Source organism: Brachionichthys hirsutus, chromosome 16 (assembly GCF_040956055.1).
Source record: "Brachionichthys hirsutus isolate HB-005 chromosome 16, CSIRO-AGI_Bhir_v1, whole genome shotgun sequence".
Taxonomy (NCBI): Eukaryota; Metazoa; Chordata; class Actinopteri; order Lophiiformes; family Brachionichthyidae; genus Brachionichthys; species Brachionichthys hirsutus.
The window spans coordinates 11,183,560-11,201,437 of record NC_090912.1 but is presented as its reverse complement, the minus strand read 5'-3'; the positions used below and the strand labels follow the sequence as shown (position 1 = coordinate 11,201,437).

The window sequence follows — 17,878 nt, the reverse complement described above, 5'->3', positions numbered from 1 at the left end:
GGCTCACCCCAACATTTTGTCCTCGGTAACAGGGTTGGTTTGTTTTTGTATTTTTTGGGTGGTTCTTTACTCAAAATGAGGGTTTAAGGACAGAAGGTCTCACAAACTGAACTGAAACAAATTTGTTTTGTGGTTTTCAGTCTATCTAAATGTAATTTTTTCCATAAAATTCTGATTTGATCTCATGAGGCCAAAAGGGGAATGTATTCTATCAATGCGTGTGAAAAGAAACTAGCCTGCATGATGTCATTACAATTGTTCCGGTTTGAATAAAACTAAGTATTGACTTTTCAAGCTTTTCTATCCATCCAATAATCAGCCAATTATCCATCCATCCGTTTTCCTGCGGACCTTTCCAGAAGTCTTTTCTATTATGATTTAAACGTTTCTTGGCCATGGAGTCGGCCCTGAGAATGTGTTCGTTTTTACTAATGAAATTTTATTATGCTTTTATTTTTCGTATTATTTACACATTTGCGTTCTGTTGTTTACATGTACACATTAATAAAACTGTAGGTATGTAAATGCCTGATTACATTTCCTTTTGTTGTCGTGGATCACCTTGAAAACGAGATGGTGCATCTGATCACGGTCAGTCAGTCAATGTTCCAGAAGACATCAAATCATTTCCACAGTTACTTTATTTCACGGATAATTATGCAGTAAAATAAATACACAAATAAGTGAAATTAAATACCTAAATCCACACACCTTTGACTAAGACGACTCATCAACAACTAATTCAAGCGTAGTTCTTTAGAATGTGAGTAGTTAGCCCTCTGGCGGGGATCTGCGATGAAGGATGGAGGCCTTATCGTCCGCATGCCCCCCCGCAGCTAACGTCAAATCGCTGCAGCAAACCACGTGAAAACGCCGCGAGCCTGTAAACCCGGGTTCAGAGACAGAGGAGGCGCTGTTCTAGTGGAACGGGATGCAGGTGAAACTACGGGTCGGCTGGGACGGACCGCCGTCACATCACCGCTAGCTGGACACGGGTCACCGGAATGACGAATGAGACCTGTCCCGAGTAAAGAGCGTCGTCACGGGAATGCAGCCGCAGAGCTTACTCTGCACTTCCTTACGAAACACTGACAGACAGAGCAGAGATCTGGGAGGATTGACGTCATGAAGGATGCAGAAGGTATTGGGAGGCTACTTTGGTTCTTTTTGCTTCATGGCTACTGCGTCGCCACCCACTGGACCAGAGAGAGGGAGAGGAAGGTTGCATGATGAGGAGGATGGCGGCGTTGGGCCGGCTATCCCCTGGACTCCAGAGATCTGCAGAACACGAGACAGAGGATGTTAAGACAAGACAGGTGGACACAATCGGGACGGCTAAACATGCGCTTCAGTCCCAGGACGGCTGGGTGGACAACACGATTGTAACTAGCTCTTCTCAGACAGGCTAAAGCAGGGGTGGGCAAACTTTTTGACTCGTGGGCCACAATAGGTTCTAAAATTTGGCAGAGGGGCCGGACCAAGAACAGATGGATGGAGTGTTTGTGTGAGCTAATATAAATGACACATGAAAGCTATTGCATTAAAGGATTTGGCCTTTTACAGGTAGCATTACAGAGAAAAGGTCAAATGAATGAGGTTTAATTGTAATACAATTTTATTTAATGTAATATAATTTGGACAAGTTTGGCGGGCCGGATTAAAGAGACCAACGGGCCATATATGGCCCCCGGGCCTGGGTTTGCCCATGCCTGGGCTAAAGGGTTAGCACAGTCCCAGCAGATAATCAACGTAACGTCCCAAAGCCCTCCGACGCTGAAGAAGGTGTCACATGTGAGAAGACAACCCATCTTCAGCGTCACCTCCGATAGGTGGAAAAATCGACATGTCAAAAGACACCTACTACTTCTGTAAGCTTTATATATGTGGATATGTACATATACACGTGTGAAGATTGGTCGTTATACTGCAGTATGTTAGTGAAATACAGTCGAGACAAAAAAACACCGAGTGTATCCCCATCGTTTTGGTGTCTGATACTTTCCACCAGGGTTTGTGGGAATCGCTTCCGCGTTTCCCGCGTTATTAGGTGTTAGTTGTTGAGCCGTCCAACCAACCAGCCAACCAACCAGCAACCTCCTCAGTGGAAACAAGTACGGTGGAACCTCGCTTCTCCAACGACTCGGTTCACAAACAAAAAAAAACAGAGTTTAAAATGCCTCGGAAGTTGAACAGATTTTCAGAGTTCGAAAACACGAGTGGAGTTGGGGCAAACGAACGAAGGCGGAGCCTAACCGAGCAGGTTCGGGTTGAGTCGAGCTGCCGGAGGAGAAAGGCTGGGCAGATTTTACGCTTCGTGTGCGTGTTTTTCCTGATTTATTCTCTTTAGCTCTTATTCATAGCTCTAAAGAAAGGCAGCAGTAAAACTACTGGATCAGAAAAGAGGAAAGTAGAGAGAACAACTGTCGAATTAAAGAAGGAAATAATCACCAAATATGGAAACGGCGTCCGTGTCTGGGATCTCGCTGCAGGACGGGGTGGAGAAATCAATGATTCAGACTTTACTATAGAAAACTGAGCTAAAGAGAAGGAATAAAAGCCAGGAGGACAGTTACCCAGTCATTTAATGGAGGAGGACTCCCTTTCAGAGGAATAGCCCCTCCCCCTTCCTTCTGCCCCTCCCCCTCCCTCCAGACACAGCAGCCAAAATGGTGTAAATTATACAGAACTGTGTTAAATTAACTTTTATTATGCTTTTGTTTTTCGTATTATTTACACTTATGTGTTTTCTGTTGTTTAGATACACGTAGTTACATATTTAAACTTTTATGCATTAGCTATCATTAAACACATAAATAAATCAGGATATTTATTTATGTGTTGGAAAGAACATCTCTCAAATGAATGTCGGCCCGGTTCTAGTCTCCGCAACCTGAGATGATACCACAGTTAGACCGTTAAAGAGCAGGAATAAAATGGCCGGTGATCCAACGCCATCCACAGAACTGACCTTCAGATCACGTCACTGAGAGGCATTTCTAATTCTACCTACATGAAAAAAGAAAGAGCAAGCTTTTAACTGGTTGTAATATTCAAGCCACTGATTGATCATTTCCTGTTCATATTAACTGGAAGAATAAACTGACTTGATTTGGATGCTACGCACAGAATCGGTAATTCTACTGAAGAGGTTTGTGCATGAAAATTACAATTTGTGTTTTATATTCACTCAATCAGTAACAATGAGAAATGGTAAAAACACACACACACACACACACACACACTAACTCATATGTGTGTGAGTGTGTGTGTGTGTGTGTGTGTTTGTTTGCAGACTGCATTTAGGAATGCACTGATCCATATTAATGAGTGAATGCGGCATTATTCACTCACGAGAAACTGTTGTGCTGCTGTCGTCTGTGGGCGCTCCTCATCTTCTCAAAGCGAGCCTCCATCTCTTCCAGAACCTTGGGAGTGTAACGGACCACCAGCTTCACCGAGCCCTGGGCCGCCTTCAGCAGCTCCACAGCCTTCTCGTGATGCTCCCCCTCCACGCTCTGCAGCAACGAGAGAACCCGTCGAGGGCAAAGACGTGAGGGCGGCAAACGATAGAACAGAAAAGTGCTTCTGCTGAACACGGCAATGAACTCTACTAAAGTAAGTCCTGCAGATACAATGACCTAACCGGGTCTGAGCTGGGATGTCCAGACCTCCCTTGCCCCAGACATGCCCCTCACATGCATGACAGACAAAGTCTGGGGAAAGGTGTGCTCGGGGAGGAAGGTGTACTCAGGGAGGAAGGTGTACTCAGGGAGGAAGGTGTACTCAGGGAGGAAGGTGTGCTCGGGGAGGAAGGTGTACTCGGGGAGGAAGGTGTACTCGGGGAGGAAGGTGTACTCAGAGAGGAAGGTGTACTCAGGGAGGAAGGTGTGCTCAGGGAGGAAGGTGTGCTCAGGGAGGAAGGTGTGCTCAGAGAGGAAGGTGTGCTCAGGGAGGAAGGTGTACTCGGGGAGGAAGGTGTACTCAGAGAGGAAGGTGTATTCAGAGAGGAAGGTGTACTCAGGGAGGAAGGTGTGCTCGGGGAGGAAGGTGTACTCGGGGAGGAAGGTGTACTCGGGGAGGAAGGTGTACTCGGGGAGGAAGGTGTACTCGGGGAGGAAGGTGTACTCAGAGAGGAAGGTGTGCTCAGGGAGGAAGGTGTGCTCAGGGAGGAAGGTGTGCTCAGGGAGGAAGGTGTGCTCAGAGAGGAAGGTGTACGCAGGGAGGAAGGTGTACTCTGGGAGGAAGGTGTACTCTGGGAGGAAGGTGTACTCTGGGAGGAAGGTGTGCTCAGGGAGGAAGGTGTACTCAGAGAGGAAGGTGTGCTCAGAGAGGAAGGTGTACTCAGGGAGGAAGGTGTACTCAGGGAGGAAGGTGTACGCAGGGAGGAAGGTGTGCTCAGGGAGGAAGGTGTACTCAGAGAGGAAGGTGTGCTCAGAGAGGAAGGTGTGCTCAGGGAGGAAGGTGTACTCGGGGAGGAAGGTGTACTCAGAGAGGAAGGTGTATTCAGAGAGGAAGGTGTATTCAGAGAGGAAGGTGTACGCAGGGAGGAAGGTGTATTCAGAGAGGAAGGTGTGCTCAGGGAGGAAGGTGTACTCGGGGAGGAAGGTGTGCTCAGGGAGGAAGGTGTGCTCAGAGAGGAAGGTGTACGCAGGGAGGAAGGTGTACTCTGGGAGGAAGGTGTACTCTGGGAGGAAGGTGTACTCTGGGAGGAAGGTGTATTCAGAGAGGAAGGTGTACTCAGAGAGGAAGGTGTATTCAGAGAGGAAGGTGTACTCAGGGAGGAAGGTGTACTCAGACAGGAAGGTGTGCTCGGTGTGAATCTGCTATCGTGAGGAGAACAGAGACCCAAAGGTAGAACTGGTGATTCTGGTGCTCTCCGGTAACTGAATGGTGCCGAGTCATCGGGCCCATTAACGGAGCTTTCACAAAGAGGCAGACACTGGTTCCGCTGCCGGGCTGGTGTTCTCCCACGCCCTGTCTGGCTCTCCGTGTGTAACGGCGAGTCTTCTGGCAGCTCCTTCATGCTTTAGAGACCGCTGGGGAAGCGTCGGACCACCTGTGTCACCCCGACGTGTCTTTGAAGTGTCTTTGAAGTGGCTCGAGGCTCCTTACCACGCCATTAACAGACAGCAGCTGGTCTCCTCGCTTCAGGCCTCCTTGGCGGTCGGCCACTCCCCCAGGAATCACTCTGGAGATGTAAATAGGAGAGTTCTGCTCCTTGCCCCCCATGATGTTAAACCCCAGACCTTCATCGGTCTTGGGAAGCTCCACTACCCTTGGGTGGGCGTGGCCTTCACTGGCTGCGAAGGCTGCCACTGTGGCCTGGAGTCGGGAGCACAATGTGTACACAGCACAGTAAGACGACGGGACAGAAACCTAGATCCCGGTCTAAAATGACTTCTCTTTCCCGGCATTAGAGGTCCTGCTTTGAAATACCTTGGCCGTTGCCTGTGCTCGCACTTCTGCTCCGCCAACAATGTCTAGAGTGTCATAAAGCTGCTCGTAGACCTGAAGGAACAAAAGGTGGAACGTCACAAACAACCAGAAGCGTGGCTTCTTTACTGAAAGATGAATATCAGTTTCAGCGCGTTTAGCTCAGCGCCCGAATCGACTCCGGGCACGCCGACCATGGCGGGGCCTTCACCCTATGCCCTGTCCTGCATGCGACGGGGCCCCCGTGCATGTGTTGATCTGTTTAGATGGGCCGCCTTGTACTAGCGTGTAAAGCAGGGGTGTCAAACTCATTTTCTCCAAGGGCCACATTAGCATCATGTTTGCCCTCCAAAGGCCAAATGTAAACGGTAACACAGTAAAAAATGTAACTAAATGTAATGTAATCTAATGTAAAATAAATGTAACTACTCCTTAACATGCTGTTAAATAACCCAAACAAGATTCCCCGAGTCAATGCCGCGGAAAAGACGTCGCTTTCAGGATCAGCACTGGACAGCTCCATATGTAGCCGGCTACCTATGGAGCTGTCCAGTGCTGATCCTGAGCTCCATATGTCGCCCCCAAACAACCCCCCCCCACCCCCGGCCTTACCTCTCTGATAGCGGCACAGAACTTGCTCTGCAGGACTCTCTGCAGGGCCTGCAGCTTTGGAGGCGGCAACTCCCCGCTGCGCTGCAGCCGGTCCAGCAGCTCAATCACCCTGCACACATCTGACACAGACACGAGGGCTATTACGGACAGGACGAGAGGCTCGGTGGACAGGAAAGGAGGCTCGGTGGACAGGACGAGAGGCTCGGTGGACAGGAAAGGAGGCTCGGTGGACAGGACAAGAGGCTCGGTGGACAGGAAAGGAGGCTCGGTGGACAGGACAAGAGGCTCGGTGGACAGGAAAGGAGGCTCGGTGGACAGGACAAGAGGCTCGGTGGACAGGAAAGGAGGCTCGGTGGACAGGACGAGAGGCTCGGTGGACAGGAAAGGAGGCTCGGTGGACAGGACGAGAGGCTCGGTGGACAGGACGAGAGGCTCGGTGGACAGGAAAAGAGGCTCGGTGGACAGGAAAAGAGGCTCGGTGGACAGGAAAGGAGGCTCGGTGGACAGGAAAGGAGGCTCGGTGGACAGGAAAGGAGGCTCGGTGGACAGGACGAGAGGCTCGGTGGACAGGAAAGGAGGCTCGGTGAACAGGAAAGGAGGCTCGGTGGACAGGAAAGGAGGCTCGGTGGACAGGAAAGGAGGCTCGGTGGACAGGAAAGGAGGCTCGGTGGACAGGAATATGCTGCACCGACAGAGCAGAACTGGGACAGAACGGAAGTCCAGTTTGGTTTGGAGGAAACAGAAACAACTGGAAAGGAACCAGTGAAGTGAGGATCAGTTATTGATCGCTGGAGCCTCACAGAACCCGGGTCCATTGATGAGGGTCGGGTTAGGGTCCGGGTTAGACCACTGATGTCCCACCAAATGTCCCGTGCGTCCCGCGAGCCGGCGGACTTTGGTTCTAGTCTTTGATCAGAGGTCGTTCCTGTCCCGTCCGGTACTTAAAGCCGGATCGGGTTCCGTTCGCTGACGGGACTCGCTCTAGAGCAGCAGCACCAACTAGAGCCTGAAGGCACCGCTGTGAAGGTCAAACGTTTCATCTCATCAGTGACGTCATTCAACTGGGAGCCACGTCACACACGGATCCGGGGCTGGGCCCCTTCACCTACATCAAAGGTAACGAAAAGGGAATGACGTCACTGCAGGCTACGGAATCGGGCTGGACGCAGGAGCGGAGCGCAGCTTTCCGCGGCTGCAGCCCCCGCCGGGCTCTCAGCCCCCCCCCCCCCCGACCGTGGGGCGAGAGACGCGTCTTTGTTCTGACTCCGGAGAGACTCGATCCAACCGGGCCCGTCCATGCGCGACGCGAACGGAAAACACGGACACGCGCGCCCTGCACCGTCCCCGGACGTGGACGGGGTTCGGCCGACGGCGGGTGGGCGTCGACGTTACCTCTCTCCAGGCACAGCGGCTCCGTCATCGCCGCCATGTCCGCCTCCTTGGCGGGGTGGTAGTACGAGGACATCACGGCGCAACTCCCGGTCCCGGTTCAGGAGACGCAGCTTCAGTACCGGAGGACCGAGGACGACTGCGTCTCCTACTGCGCAGCCGAAGCCGTGACGTGGGGTAACGCGTTACACTTATAAGTCACCGTTACTGCAGACCGGACGGTGCTGCGTTTAAGGCGCACGGGATTTTAGACGCTAACTGGGGGCTCGTTGCCCACCCCCCAAAGATGGACACCGGCGCTGATGACATATTATTTGAGCACTTTTAATGGTTTGTTTAAATTTTATATGTATGTTTGCTGGTTTTAAATGGATATTGGATGTTCTAACTTTACCTCACAGCCAAACAAATCTACCTTCGGTACAAATAAAGTAACCCCCCCCCCAGCCCGATGAGCCCGGGGTCAGTCGGGGTCGACCCGCTGCAGCGCCGGTCCACTGCCACTCCCGATACCGGGTCAATGCAAATCAAACTCACGTACGTCTCAGTGGACGTTACATTCCTGTTCCTTACGTGCACAAAGGGAAGTCCAGCTGCGACCTTTCTGATTCCCTAATTATTTTGGAGGTGTCGAGTCCCACGAGACTCTTAGAAAGTTCTGTCGGTTTCCTGAGCAGAAAGGTCCGGTGGCAGAGCAAACAAATATCCCAAAACAATCATTAAATCACGCTTTAGAGTTTAGACCGATGGCATAGCCAATCAGGTTTCAGAAGAGCCCGGCCCATGTTGCTAAGCAACGTTGTTTCATTAAGAATTCACTTCCCCTGACCAAGAAAACGAAACATTCCAGGAACACGTTTCTTTATTCAAAAATAAAAACGAACAAAAACAAACACCCATCAACTGTTACAATTATTCATTTACTTCAATTTCACTTACATTGAGTAGAAATTGATCACCGGATTGAAATCAGAACCCAATCAACCTTATTCCAAATCTGGAAATAAAACAGAGCAAGCGTGAATCATTAAACGTGTCGGGCGAGGCAGGAAACCCAGCCGGAGTTAAAACCAGGGGAGCCGCGTGCATCGGCCGCTAGCACGGACGTTTGACCCGATCCATGGGGGGGGGGGGGTAAGGGGGGCGTCTCAGTACTCATCTCCTGGAGCTTCCATCTTGTAGCCGTTCTCGCTGGAGCCGTAGCAGTCAGCCGAAGGCATCGACTGCTGGTCGTTCATCCCGTCCTGACTGTACTCCTCTACCTGTGGGGGCGGAGCTACACCCTCCTCCTCGTTACCCGCGTCGTCTCGCGCCGAGCTGTGGCGTTCCTCTCTGCGCTCGCCCCTGTCTCTCTCGCCCCGCTCCCTCTTGTGATCCCTGTCTCTGTCGCGGTCCCCCCTGCTGCGCCTGTCCTTGTCCCGGTGGCTGCGGCGTCGGTCCCTGTCCCTCTCTCTGTCTGCCCTGTCTCCTCTGTCCCCTCTGTCCCCTCTGTCCCCTCTGTCCCTGCGTTCCTCCGTGGCTTCACCCGCTTCCTCGTTCTCCTCCACCATTCGCTCGGCAGCTTCGGGGACTCCGTCCCCCTGACCGACCTCTTCTCCGTCGGCTCCCTTTCCTCTCTCCCTGTCTCTCTTGCGATCCCTGCTCCGACTCCTCCTCTTCCTTTCTCTACTCCTCTCCCTACTCCTGCCGTCTGTCACCACCGGTGGCGCCGCCGCCGCCGCCGCCCCACGGTCCCTCTCTCTGTCCCGACGCCTGATATTTACAGTGCCGCCATCCTCGCCAGCCGGTCTCTCCCTTTCCCTCTCTCGCTCCCTGGAACGGGTACGCCGCCGCCGCTCGCGGGATCGAGTGCGCCGGCGTTCCCGGTCCTTGTCCCGGTCACGCTCTCTGCTGCGCTCCCTCCTCTCGCCACGGTCCCGTTCACTACGAGACAAACGAAGACATTTACTATGAAGCAGGACAAAAGCAGAGACAAACGAATGTCCCCGGAAAACACTCACCCCCCGATTGGGCGCTCCTCGTAGCGTGATGCATCGTCTCGACCCGAGTGCTTGATGTTGACATCAGCGCCGCCCCTCCTGGTGCCGCCCAGTCCGCCACCTGATTCAGAAAATCAACCCAAACACAAGGCATCAAGGGAGGAACCTTCCGAAAACAAGATGGACGGCCGGATCGGTGCGGCAGCAGCAGTCGTCCTGAAGAAGCTCTCGATTTACCGGTCAAGCTACGTTCCTGCGCTTTGGGTCAGGACCCAAAAGGACAAGATCCCGGATACAAGGGGTCCAAATGGGTTTCCTCTGCTGCCCGGAACAAGCTAATAGTAGTATGTGGTATACAGTAGTCCCTCGATATAATGCGGTTCATCTTCTGCGACTTCGCAGAGTTTTAATGCAATTTTTCAGGTTTTATTTGTTGCACTTGAACGCGCCTTGAAATGGGCAAATGTAACCGGTTCATTAATAAGTGTTTATAATTACACAAAATTGTCCGTGTGTCATGTTTCTATTATACCTGGTGTGTCATATGCGTGCAGACTTCAGGTCCTCCAACTACTTCTTCTATGGTTTTATTTCTTCTTCGTGTGTCTGTGCGTCTGTTATGAATACTGAGTTCTCCCGCTGCCTCTTCCCTTTTCGTATGTGATCGCGGAAGAGGTCAGTCGTCCCTAATAACTCGTATGTGTGAAGTAAGTGTGGGGAGATGCTAACTGTTACATATCTTCTCCCCCTTTAGTTTGGGCTGGATCGTATGCTAGCGACGCATATTGATGTTTTATTTTATATGTCAACCAGATTAAACGGAGAGTGCCTCCAAAAGTTCCCGCTGTCTGCCGTGGCTCCTTCCTGCATCACACGCTGCACGAAATTACACAACGCAGAAGTCCACCGGTCACACAAGGCGCGGTCGAAGGAACTGTGAAATACGCGCGAGTTTTAATTAATTATTTCTTATGTGTTCAACGTCGTAGGTTGATCATTAAAATTAAATTCGTTATTTCTAAAAGCTATCATGTTTATCTGTTAAGCGTTTGTTTTATAGCGCTCTTCTTCTCTGTGTAAAAAGAGGCTTTTATTTTGTAGGAGCATAAACGTCACGTCCCTCTTAGTTTTGTTTCTTCCTGTTGATACATGTAGCCGCTGCCGTTCCGCTGTGCTAAGCTATCCAATAAAGCAGCATGAGAGGCTAAAGACAGCACGAGTAGAATATTTGTTCTTCTGCACTCCAAGCGGCTCTTTCCTCGACCTGCACGCCTTAACATTATTAACAGGAAAACGTTTACTGTACGTACTATATATTTGTATTTCTCAAACAAATGTTTAGTTCTGAAAAGGTTCTGATCTTTGGTTTCATTCTATAATACTGAAACAATCTATTTAGATTAATGCCTGCCTGTTAAACGTGTATGAAGTGTGTGGTGAGGGGTTTTACAGCCTTAAAACATTTATGTACATGTATAATAATTTAAAATAAATAAAGATGACTACATTGCAGATTTCACTTATTGCGGGTTGTTTTTGGAACGTAACCCCCGCGGAACATGAGGGACTACTGTATTTGTCGGTTACACATTGCCGAACGTGTAGAAATCAGAATGCAGCCGTTTTACTTTGTCGTAATAAACCCGCTTTAGGTGTGAAACGGCAGATCGGCGTCTTTCGACAGAGCAGCTCACCGAGCCTGCGCGGGTGCCACCCTTTCACGGTGCGTCCTCGTTCCACGTCCACCAGCACCCTTCGACCATCGATCTTCTTCCCGTCGGCGTGCTTGTATGCGGCTGGAGAAGAATGGGCAGAGAAACAACTGATGACTTGGGAGTTCTACGACACGAATGTGGCCAAGGAAGCAAACGGTGCATCATCATACTGACCAGGAGCAGGTGAAGCCGCGATGGCTGCTCTCTGGGTTAAAGCCGAAGGGTAAGAGGAGCAGACTTCCTTCCACCCGAGGACTCATATCTTACACGTCACTGAATTATTACCCAGAATTCAGTACTTAAACTGCCTAGGGAGGATCCTCAGCATGACTAATGCTAAACTCAGTACACGAATAGCAAAAATAAAGAATCAACCGGACTTGTTCCAAGTTCGACCGAAGACGTTTCACCTTCATCCACGAGGCCGCTTCAGTTCTGAGAGACTTGGCGAGTTCAGAAGCTGAAAACTCCTGTTGGAGCAGGAAACAAAGGGACCCAAACCAGAACTGAAGCAGCCTCCTGGATGAAGGTCCAGCTGATTCTTTTTTGCTATTCGTGAGTCACCGTGACCCGGATGACTGAGAACCAACAGACAAACACGTCTGACTGTGGCAAACTATTGGAGCACATCGATCAGACAGACCTTGAAATCGGTCTGTTCAGTATTTCATGCATTCACACGGCCTCCCATCGTACCACACGACAGAATCTCGATCCATCTTGCATGATGGGAGGTCTTGGTGAGATCCGGGTGACTCATCCTGGACCGGTGAGGTGATCGTATCCGAGGGCCTTACCAATACCCACCATCTAACGGCTCCCAGTCCGAGGGTCTTACCAAACTCCCTCTCTCTACGTTCATGGACTCGGAGGCCTTACCAAAGTAACAGCCCCCAGTCTGAGGTCCTTACCAAAAACCCCCGGTCACCAGAACACACACACCGTCACAACAACGCTACCAGGGGCCTTACCAGAACCCCAGCCACTCCCCGTGTTCACTAAGGGTAACAGCATCCCAGCAATGATAGGGCCTTACCAACCCCCTACCAAATACAGTCAAAAGAGTAACACCTGGGCTTCCTGCCTTAGAGGAACGACCGCAGACCCACCCAACGATTAAACCACTTACTGAACATTCATGAGATCACGTTCCCAATGTTCACATTTTGGGTTGGAAGTGGGCTGAAATGCAACTACTGTGGAAATCCAGTGTGTGAACTTCAAAGGGGTCATGAGTGCATAACCTCTTTGATCATTTTGACATTCTAGTGATGAAATTATGATTATTAGCGCAAGTATTAGCATAAGGTCCGTCAAAATGAAGCCACATCTCCAGTGCGTAGTACCTCGGCATAGTTTTCTCCCAGCAATCCCAAACACAGCGGCGGCAACAAAACGTTGCAACCTCTGAAGCAGCTTCGCCCTTTGACCTCTGCAGGATTGAGTCTCGAGGGAATTGACCAGTCACTCTTTTGTCACAGTGTAAAAGACAAGCGTCTCCATTGCCTGAGAGCGGCTTGCCTGACTCCCTACAAGTAACGCAGAGAGCCGTCCACTTACGACGGCGCCGGGCTCCGAGGGATCGGTGGGTAGGCGGCCCGTGTCAAGTTACCGCAAGTATATTATACTGTGATCTTCAGTCATATTTTATTAACATTAATAATGTTATTAAATAATAACAAGAAAATGCAGGTGTGAAAAACTGGAAACTTTAAATGGGAAATACAAGATGTACAAAAATGATTAATTACACGCGTCGTAAGCAGACCGGTCATAAAGTCGCCGACTAGCTGTACCCACGCCGGCACCTTTAGCAAATATAGAACACCCCCTTTACCTTCCTGATGCCATTCAGATACGGATTATGTAACAGCTTACGGTCACTTTATTTTAAGGGTACTTGTATCGGAAAATATATTTAAAGGGGGAAACGGGTGTAATAACAGCACTGGGCTTTAGATGGACCGTAACTAGGATCACTCATCCAACAGTGTATTTTAAGAATTAAAATAAACCTCAACAGCTGATCCACGCTATTCCGCTAACTGCTAACATTTCTTAGATTGTATTCTGTGCCATCCCCGATTACAGATCTTTACATTGATCGGCATGCTGAAAAAAAGATAAAATATTTATCCGTTTTCTAAAAAGGTGCCAAATTCACGCTACGGTTTTAATAATACGACAGTCGTTATTGAACGCTGCGTAACATGTTTGCATTTAACTCTTTCAGTCCTCGCATGTCCCTGACAGTTGGGTCCATTATTTGTAGTTTATAGTTCAGACCACCTGAAGGTGGCTTTTACATAAAAAGGGCAGAATCACCGAGCAACATTGAGTACACTCGTGGTCAAGGGTGCGTTCAATGGTCAAAGTAGTACTCCATCAATACACCGAGGCGCTTTAAGGCTTCCAATGAACGATGCTTTAGCCATTGAACGTAGCGCCTCTTTCCCTATGTAGGAGATAGAGGGTGGAAAGAAATCTTACCCATCATACAAACCCATTATACCAACCATACACTGAGCTGTGGTAGTAGGGTGTAGATGTATCATAACCATCATCATCTGCCAGCCAGCTCTGGCCAATAGCCATCACAGATTGGCGGCTGCAGTGGCAATGAGAACAACACACAGTTAATATACCGTTTAGGCCCACATCCCCCCCCCAGCCCCCACCCCCCCTCCATTTACGCCTGTTGTGACTACATGCTCGCTGTGATTCAGCAACTCTGGTCTTGAAGAGCTTCTCGCACCAACGTCCCAGAACGGCGCCGCCCACTCGTCTAACGAGACGGCGCTACAGCTTTAACAGATCTCACTAGGGCGGCGAATGGAGCCGAATCTCCCCATGACCAGGGTTGGAGACCACCGATTAAAAACAGGCTCAGCACCTCGTCATACAATTGATGGGCTTCCATACAGTCCTTGAAACATTTCTCGTTGGCGACCTTGTGCTTACCATCAGAGTCCCACCAGGAGCGCCGCTCTTCCACAGAACTACAACGCCTAACAGTTAAAAGACAATGTGCCCTTGGAGAGGCAAAGAACGTTCAAGTTCACACATGAAAGACACACCTCTGGCTCCTCCCACTCCTCCCACGATGCCCCACTGAATGAAGCAGCCCCCCCCCCCCTCCTCCTCAACCAACTGATGGCACCATCAAGCACAGACACACACTTCACACGACGCACAAACTGGTTTGAACATGCAAGCTGGAGAACACACACGTGCCTGGAAGAAGCACTCGGATTCGTGCTGCCGTGACCATTTGTGCGGCGGTCACTTCAGTGTTTGGGGAGCACAACACGTCGCCAGGAACAGTCTTTATGAACGTGTGATCACAAGAGCTCCCTGTAGCTTGAAGCTGCGGGTTCGTACTCACAGTGCATGTCGCGCTCGTGCTCATACTCAATGAACGCGTAGCCGCGAGGCTTCCCCGTCTTCTTGCTGTAGACGATGTAAATCTGCAAAGAGATCAATCATTACAGTTAACGCAGCCGCCACACACGTAACTTTGCATGACAAAGACTCGTCCATAGGGTGGGGCTCCGAACCCCATTTCTGAACTCCTCCAATCTCACGCCTCCATTTCATTGAGTTTGATTCCATTTATTGGTTCTTAAAATTGTTTTCGTTCCTGTGGCGAGATGGATACGTCACACCTGGTGCGGCCAGCTGTTTTTGTTTTGGTTGTTAAAAAGGGACAACGAAGCTCAAACAAGTATTTGCAACGAGCCAAGTTGCATCCGAGTCCTTCGGCAGGTCATAGCAAACAGACCCAGACCCATCTTCACTAATCAGAACAGCACCGAATGAGCCTGGAATCACGGTCGGCAGGTCAACTGATGTTTGTTTTTCGTGTTTTCAGTTACAGTTTGACATTTATTGGCACTAATTTATATCAAACAATGAAATCCAAGGCAAAACGTACTGTGTTGTGGCCTTTCATTGCTCGGTTCATGTCTGTTTTGTAGCTAATCTGTCGTTCACACTGAAGCCTGCATTTATTTACTGCTAACCCGTTCCTCTGCTCAGCTCGACATTCACTTTTCTTTCTGCCATTTGCTTATCACACACCGAACACAAAGTTTTCGGCTAGAAAGTTTAACTTCTGCAGAAAGCACAGATCTGGTTGCCGTGACAACATCTCCAGCGGTGGAGAAACCCTGCTCACTAGCAACGGAGCTGGCTGGAATACTGAGCTAATGCTTCGCTAGCTTTGCTATGTGGGCACGCCTGCGAGCTTCCAGCACGCCCCCCCCCCCCCTCAATCCCAGGACTTTATTTTCGCACGGAGCGCTAAGATCACGCTAGTAACAAATGTAATGAGGAAAAAATTCATAGAACCGGAGAAGTACGCGAGTGGACCGAACCGAACAGGCTCATTACATCACTTGAGCCGTTACACCCCTATAGAACACAGCATGTCCACCTTCAGTGAAGCGTGTACTTTTCCTACAGCAGTACCAGTGAACTTACCCGTTTGATGGGGCCGTAGACCTCAAACTCGCGGCGAAGCTTGGACTCGGTCGTATCATAGTTCTACAGACACAAATCATCATTAGAATGTTCAGAAACGACCACATTTGCTCATTCCTCCGATGTAGGGTAAGAAGTACACAACAGCATGTGATCATCAGGACACTCACCACTCTCGCAACGAACAGCGTCTTAAAAGCATCCCCTTGTGCGTTCGGGTCATTATGAGGATCCCCTGACATCACGCAAGCACAATTAGATTCAACCACAAACCATTTACAGAAAAAAACAACCTGAATCTTATCCTACTGTGAGAACTTACAAAGTTTGAGTTCCGTCTCCACAACCGTCTGTCTCCTCTCAATCTTCTCTCGCCTCTGCAAACACACAACGTATGCAGGAAACGGTGAATGCCTGAACCACCCACCCAAATCCTCCCTCCCTAACGTAGAGGAAGGGCGTAAGGTTATCCTCTCCGATGATTCCGATGCTCCTCTAATGGTTAGATGGGGAGGGATAGGCTCTCTAGTCAGCCCAATCTCCAGACCCGCATCCCAGCAAAGATCTCTGGAACGCGTTCAAGAGGAAGATGGACGGCCACAGGTCCTCAAGCAAAGCTGAGCTACTCGATTTGTTTTACTGTTTTTTGTTAACATTTTTAAAGTGATCGATCATTCAGGATATCTTCTGGATCATCACCAAAATCAATCTTTTCCTGGTAGCATTCCCAATATTTCCAGAAAATTTCATCCAAGATCTGTCAGTAAAGTTCGGAGTTATGATGCTAACAGACAGATAAACGCTGACTAAAACATAACCGAGGTGGTCCTGGGTTTGAGCCCCAGATCACATCGAGCGTCATCAACCAATGATCGAACTCAAGGCAGAAGCCGCTTCTTCCTCACCTTCCTCTCCAGCCGCTCATCACGGGTCTCGGCCCTCGTCGGTGGGGGGGCATCTCGGGGGTCCTGATCACACAAAGCAAAGACGCGACACGTGAGGATGCATTCAGGAAGCACACAAAGCACGGACGGAACATTCCGAGAAACACTCACCTCGAAGTGCCTGATAAACGGCGCGATGCCGCTGTAAGGCTGGTTGTGATGCTTCTCGTGAGGCAACTTCTCCAGCTGCGGAAGGAACGGGATGGGGTCCCGCGGGGCAAACAGGGCCAGGAGATTCGGTGGCAAAAACTGCGTCATCTTTCACCTGCATGCGGGAAAACCGACATCATTACCGCACTCAGACGCAGATTACAAGGAGACGGACGCTCGCGAATCAGCGTTCCGAAACAAGGCCCTTCAAACACAAGCAGCGTCCGCGTTGCGACAGTCGCGTTTTCTGCCCGGCTGACATCACAACAGCTCGCCGCTGAAACTGAAAGAAAACCCTTCGCATTAGCTACCAAGCTAATGTCTCATGCTAAAGCTCCTTCTTTAGCATTAGCTACCAAACTAATGTCTCATGCTAAAGCTCCTTCTTTAGCAATAGCTACCAAGCTAACGTCTTTATGCTAAAGAGAATCCTTATTTTGCTCTTTTGCGTTACCTACGAAGCTAGTGTCTTTTAGCATTAGCTACCAAGCTAATGTCTTCATGCTAAAGCTCCTTCTTTAGCATTAGCCACCAAGCTAATTTCTTATGCTAAAGCGGACCCTTGAAATGTAATCCTACCTTCTCTCCCCCAGCGTCTCGACTGACGACGCGCACACGAACAAGAAGTGATACGGGGAGGACTTCTGGATCAAACCGCCGTCGCTAAAGTCTTCAGGCAGGAATTATACAACGCGGCCTACTCGCACTGGCAGCGGCCAGAGAAATGTGCCACCTCAAAAAGAAAAATGGCGGGTTGCCGTAAATCGGATTCACTGACGGAAACGGAAACTTCTTTTTGTTCAGTGGCGGCTGACAACCAGCGTTTATGAGCAGTACCGCCACCTAGAGTTCTGGAGTGTGAACAGAGTTCTTTAAGTTGATGAAAAAAAGATAAAGATACTTGGTCTCGATCTTGTAAACAATAAATGTAATAAAAAAAATCAAGGCAGTATTTAGTCAATACATTATTTCCAAGTAGGGCAGAAAATTCACTCACTCTCAAAGATTATAACAGATCTGAAATTTTATATATTCGAACAAATTACTTAAAACTCCCAATTTCCCCAAAATGTAATGTAAAATTCATTTTAAAACCATAATACTCAAAAACAAAAATAATGATTTTTTTTCGTGAATAATCTCATTATCATTACAAAAAACTATATACACAAAT

General features: G+C 49.5%; 2 protein-coding genes across 2 annotated transcripts; both read right to left on the bottom strand.

The window, feature by feature from the left end:
* Positions 1–1,256: 1,256 nt before the first annotated feature.
* Positions 1,257–7,510, bottom strand: lin7b (lin-7 homolog B (C. elegans)). Its single transcript, XM_068750064.1, has 6 exons — positions 7,438–7,510; positions 6,046–6,164; positions 5,437–5,508; positions 5,113–5,322; positions 3,352–3,515; positions 1,257–1,278 (listed from the first exon to the last, which is right to left on the bottom strand). Exons 1-6 carry the CDS (start codon positions 7,508–7,510, stop codon positions 1,257–1,259), a joined length of 660 nt encoding a protein of 219 aa, XP_068606165.1.
* A 768-nt stretch (positions 7,511–8,278) lies between these two features.
* Positions 8,279–17,408, bottom strand: snrnp70 (small nuclear ribonucleoprotein 70 (U1)). Its single transcript, XM_068749720.1, has 10 exons — positions 17,284–17,408; positions 16,666–16,819; positions 16,516–16,578; positions 15,933–15,987; positions 15,781–15,845; positions 15,611–15,673; positions 14,514–14,595; positions 11,108–11,209; positions 9,435–9,534; positions 8,279–9,357 (listed from the first exon to the last, which is right to left on the bottom strand). Exons 2-10 carry the CDS (start codon positions 16,810–16,812, stop codon positions 8,583–8,585), a joined length of 1,452 nt encoding a protein of 483 aa, XP_068605821.1. The 5' UTR covers positions 16,813–16,819; positions 17,284–17,408; the 3' UTR covers positions 8,279–8,582.
* Between the last annotated feature and the right edge of the window lie 470 nt (positions 17,409–17,878).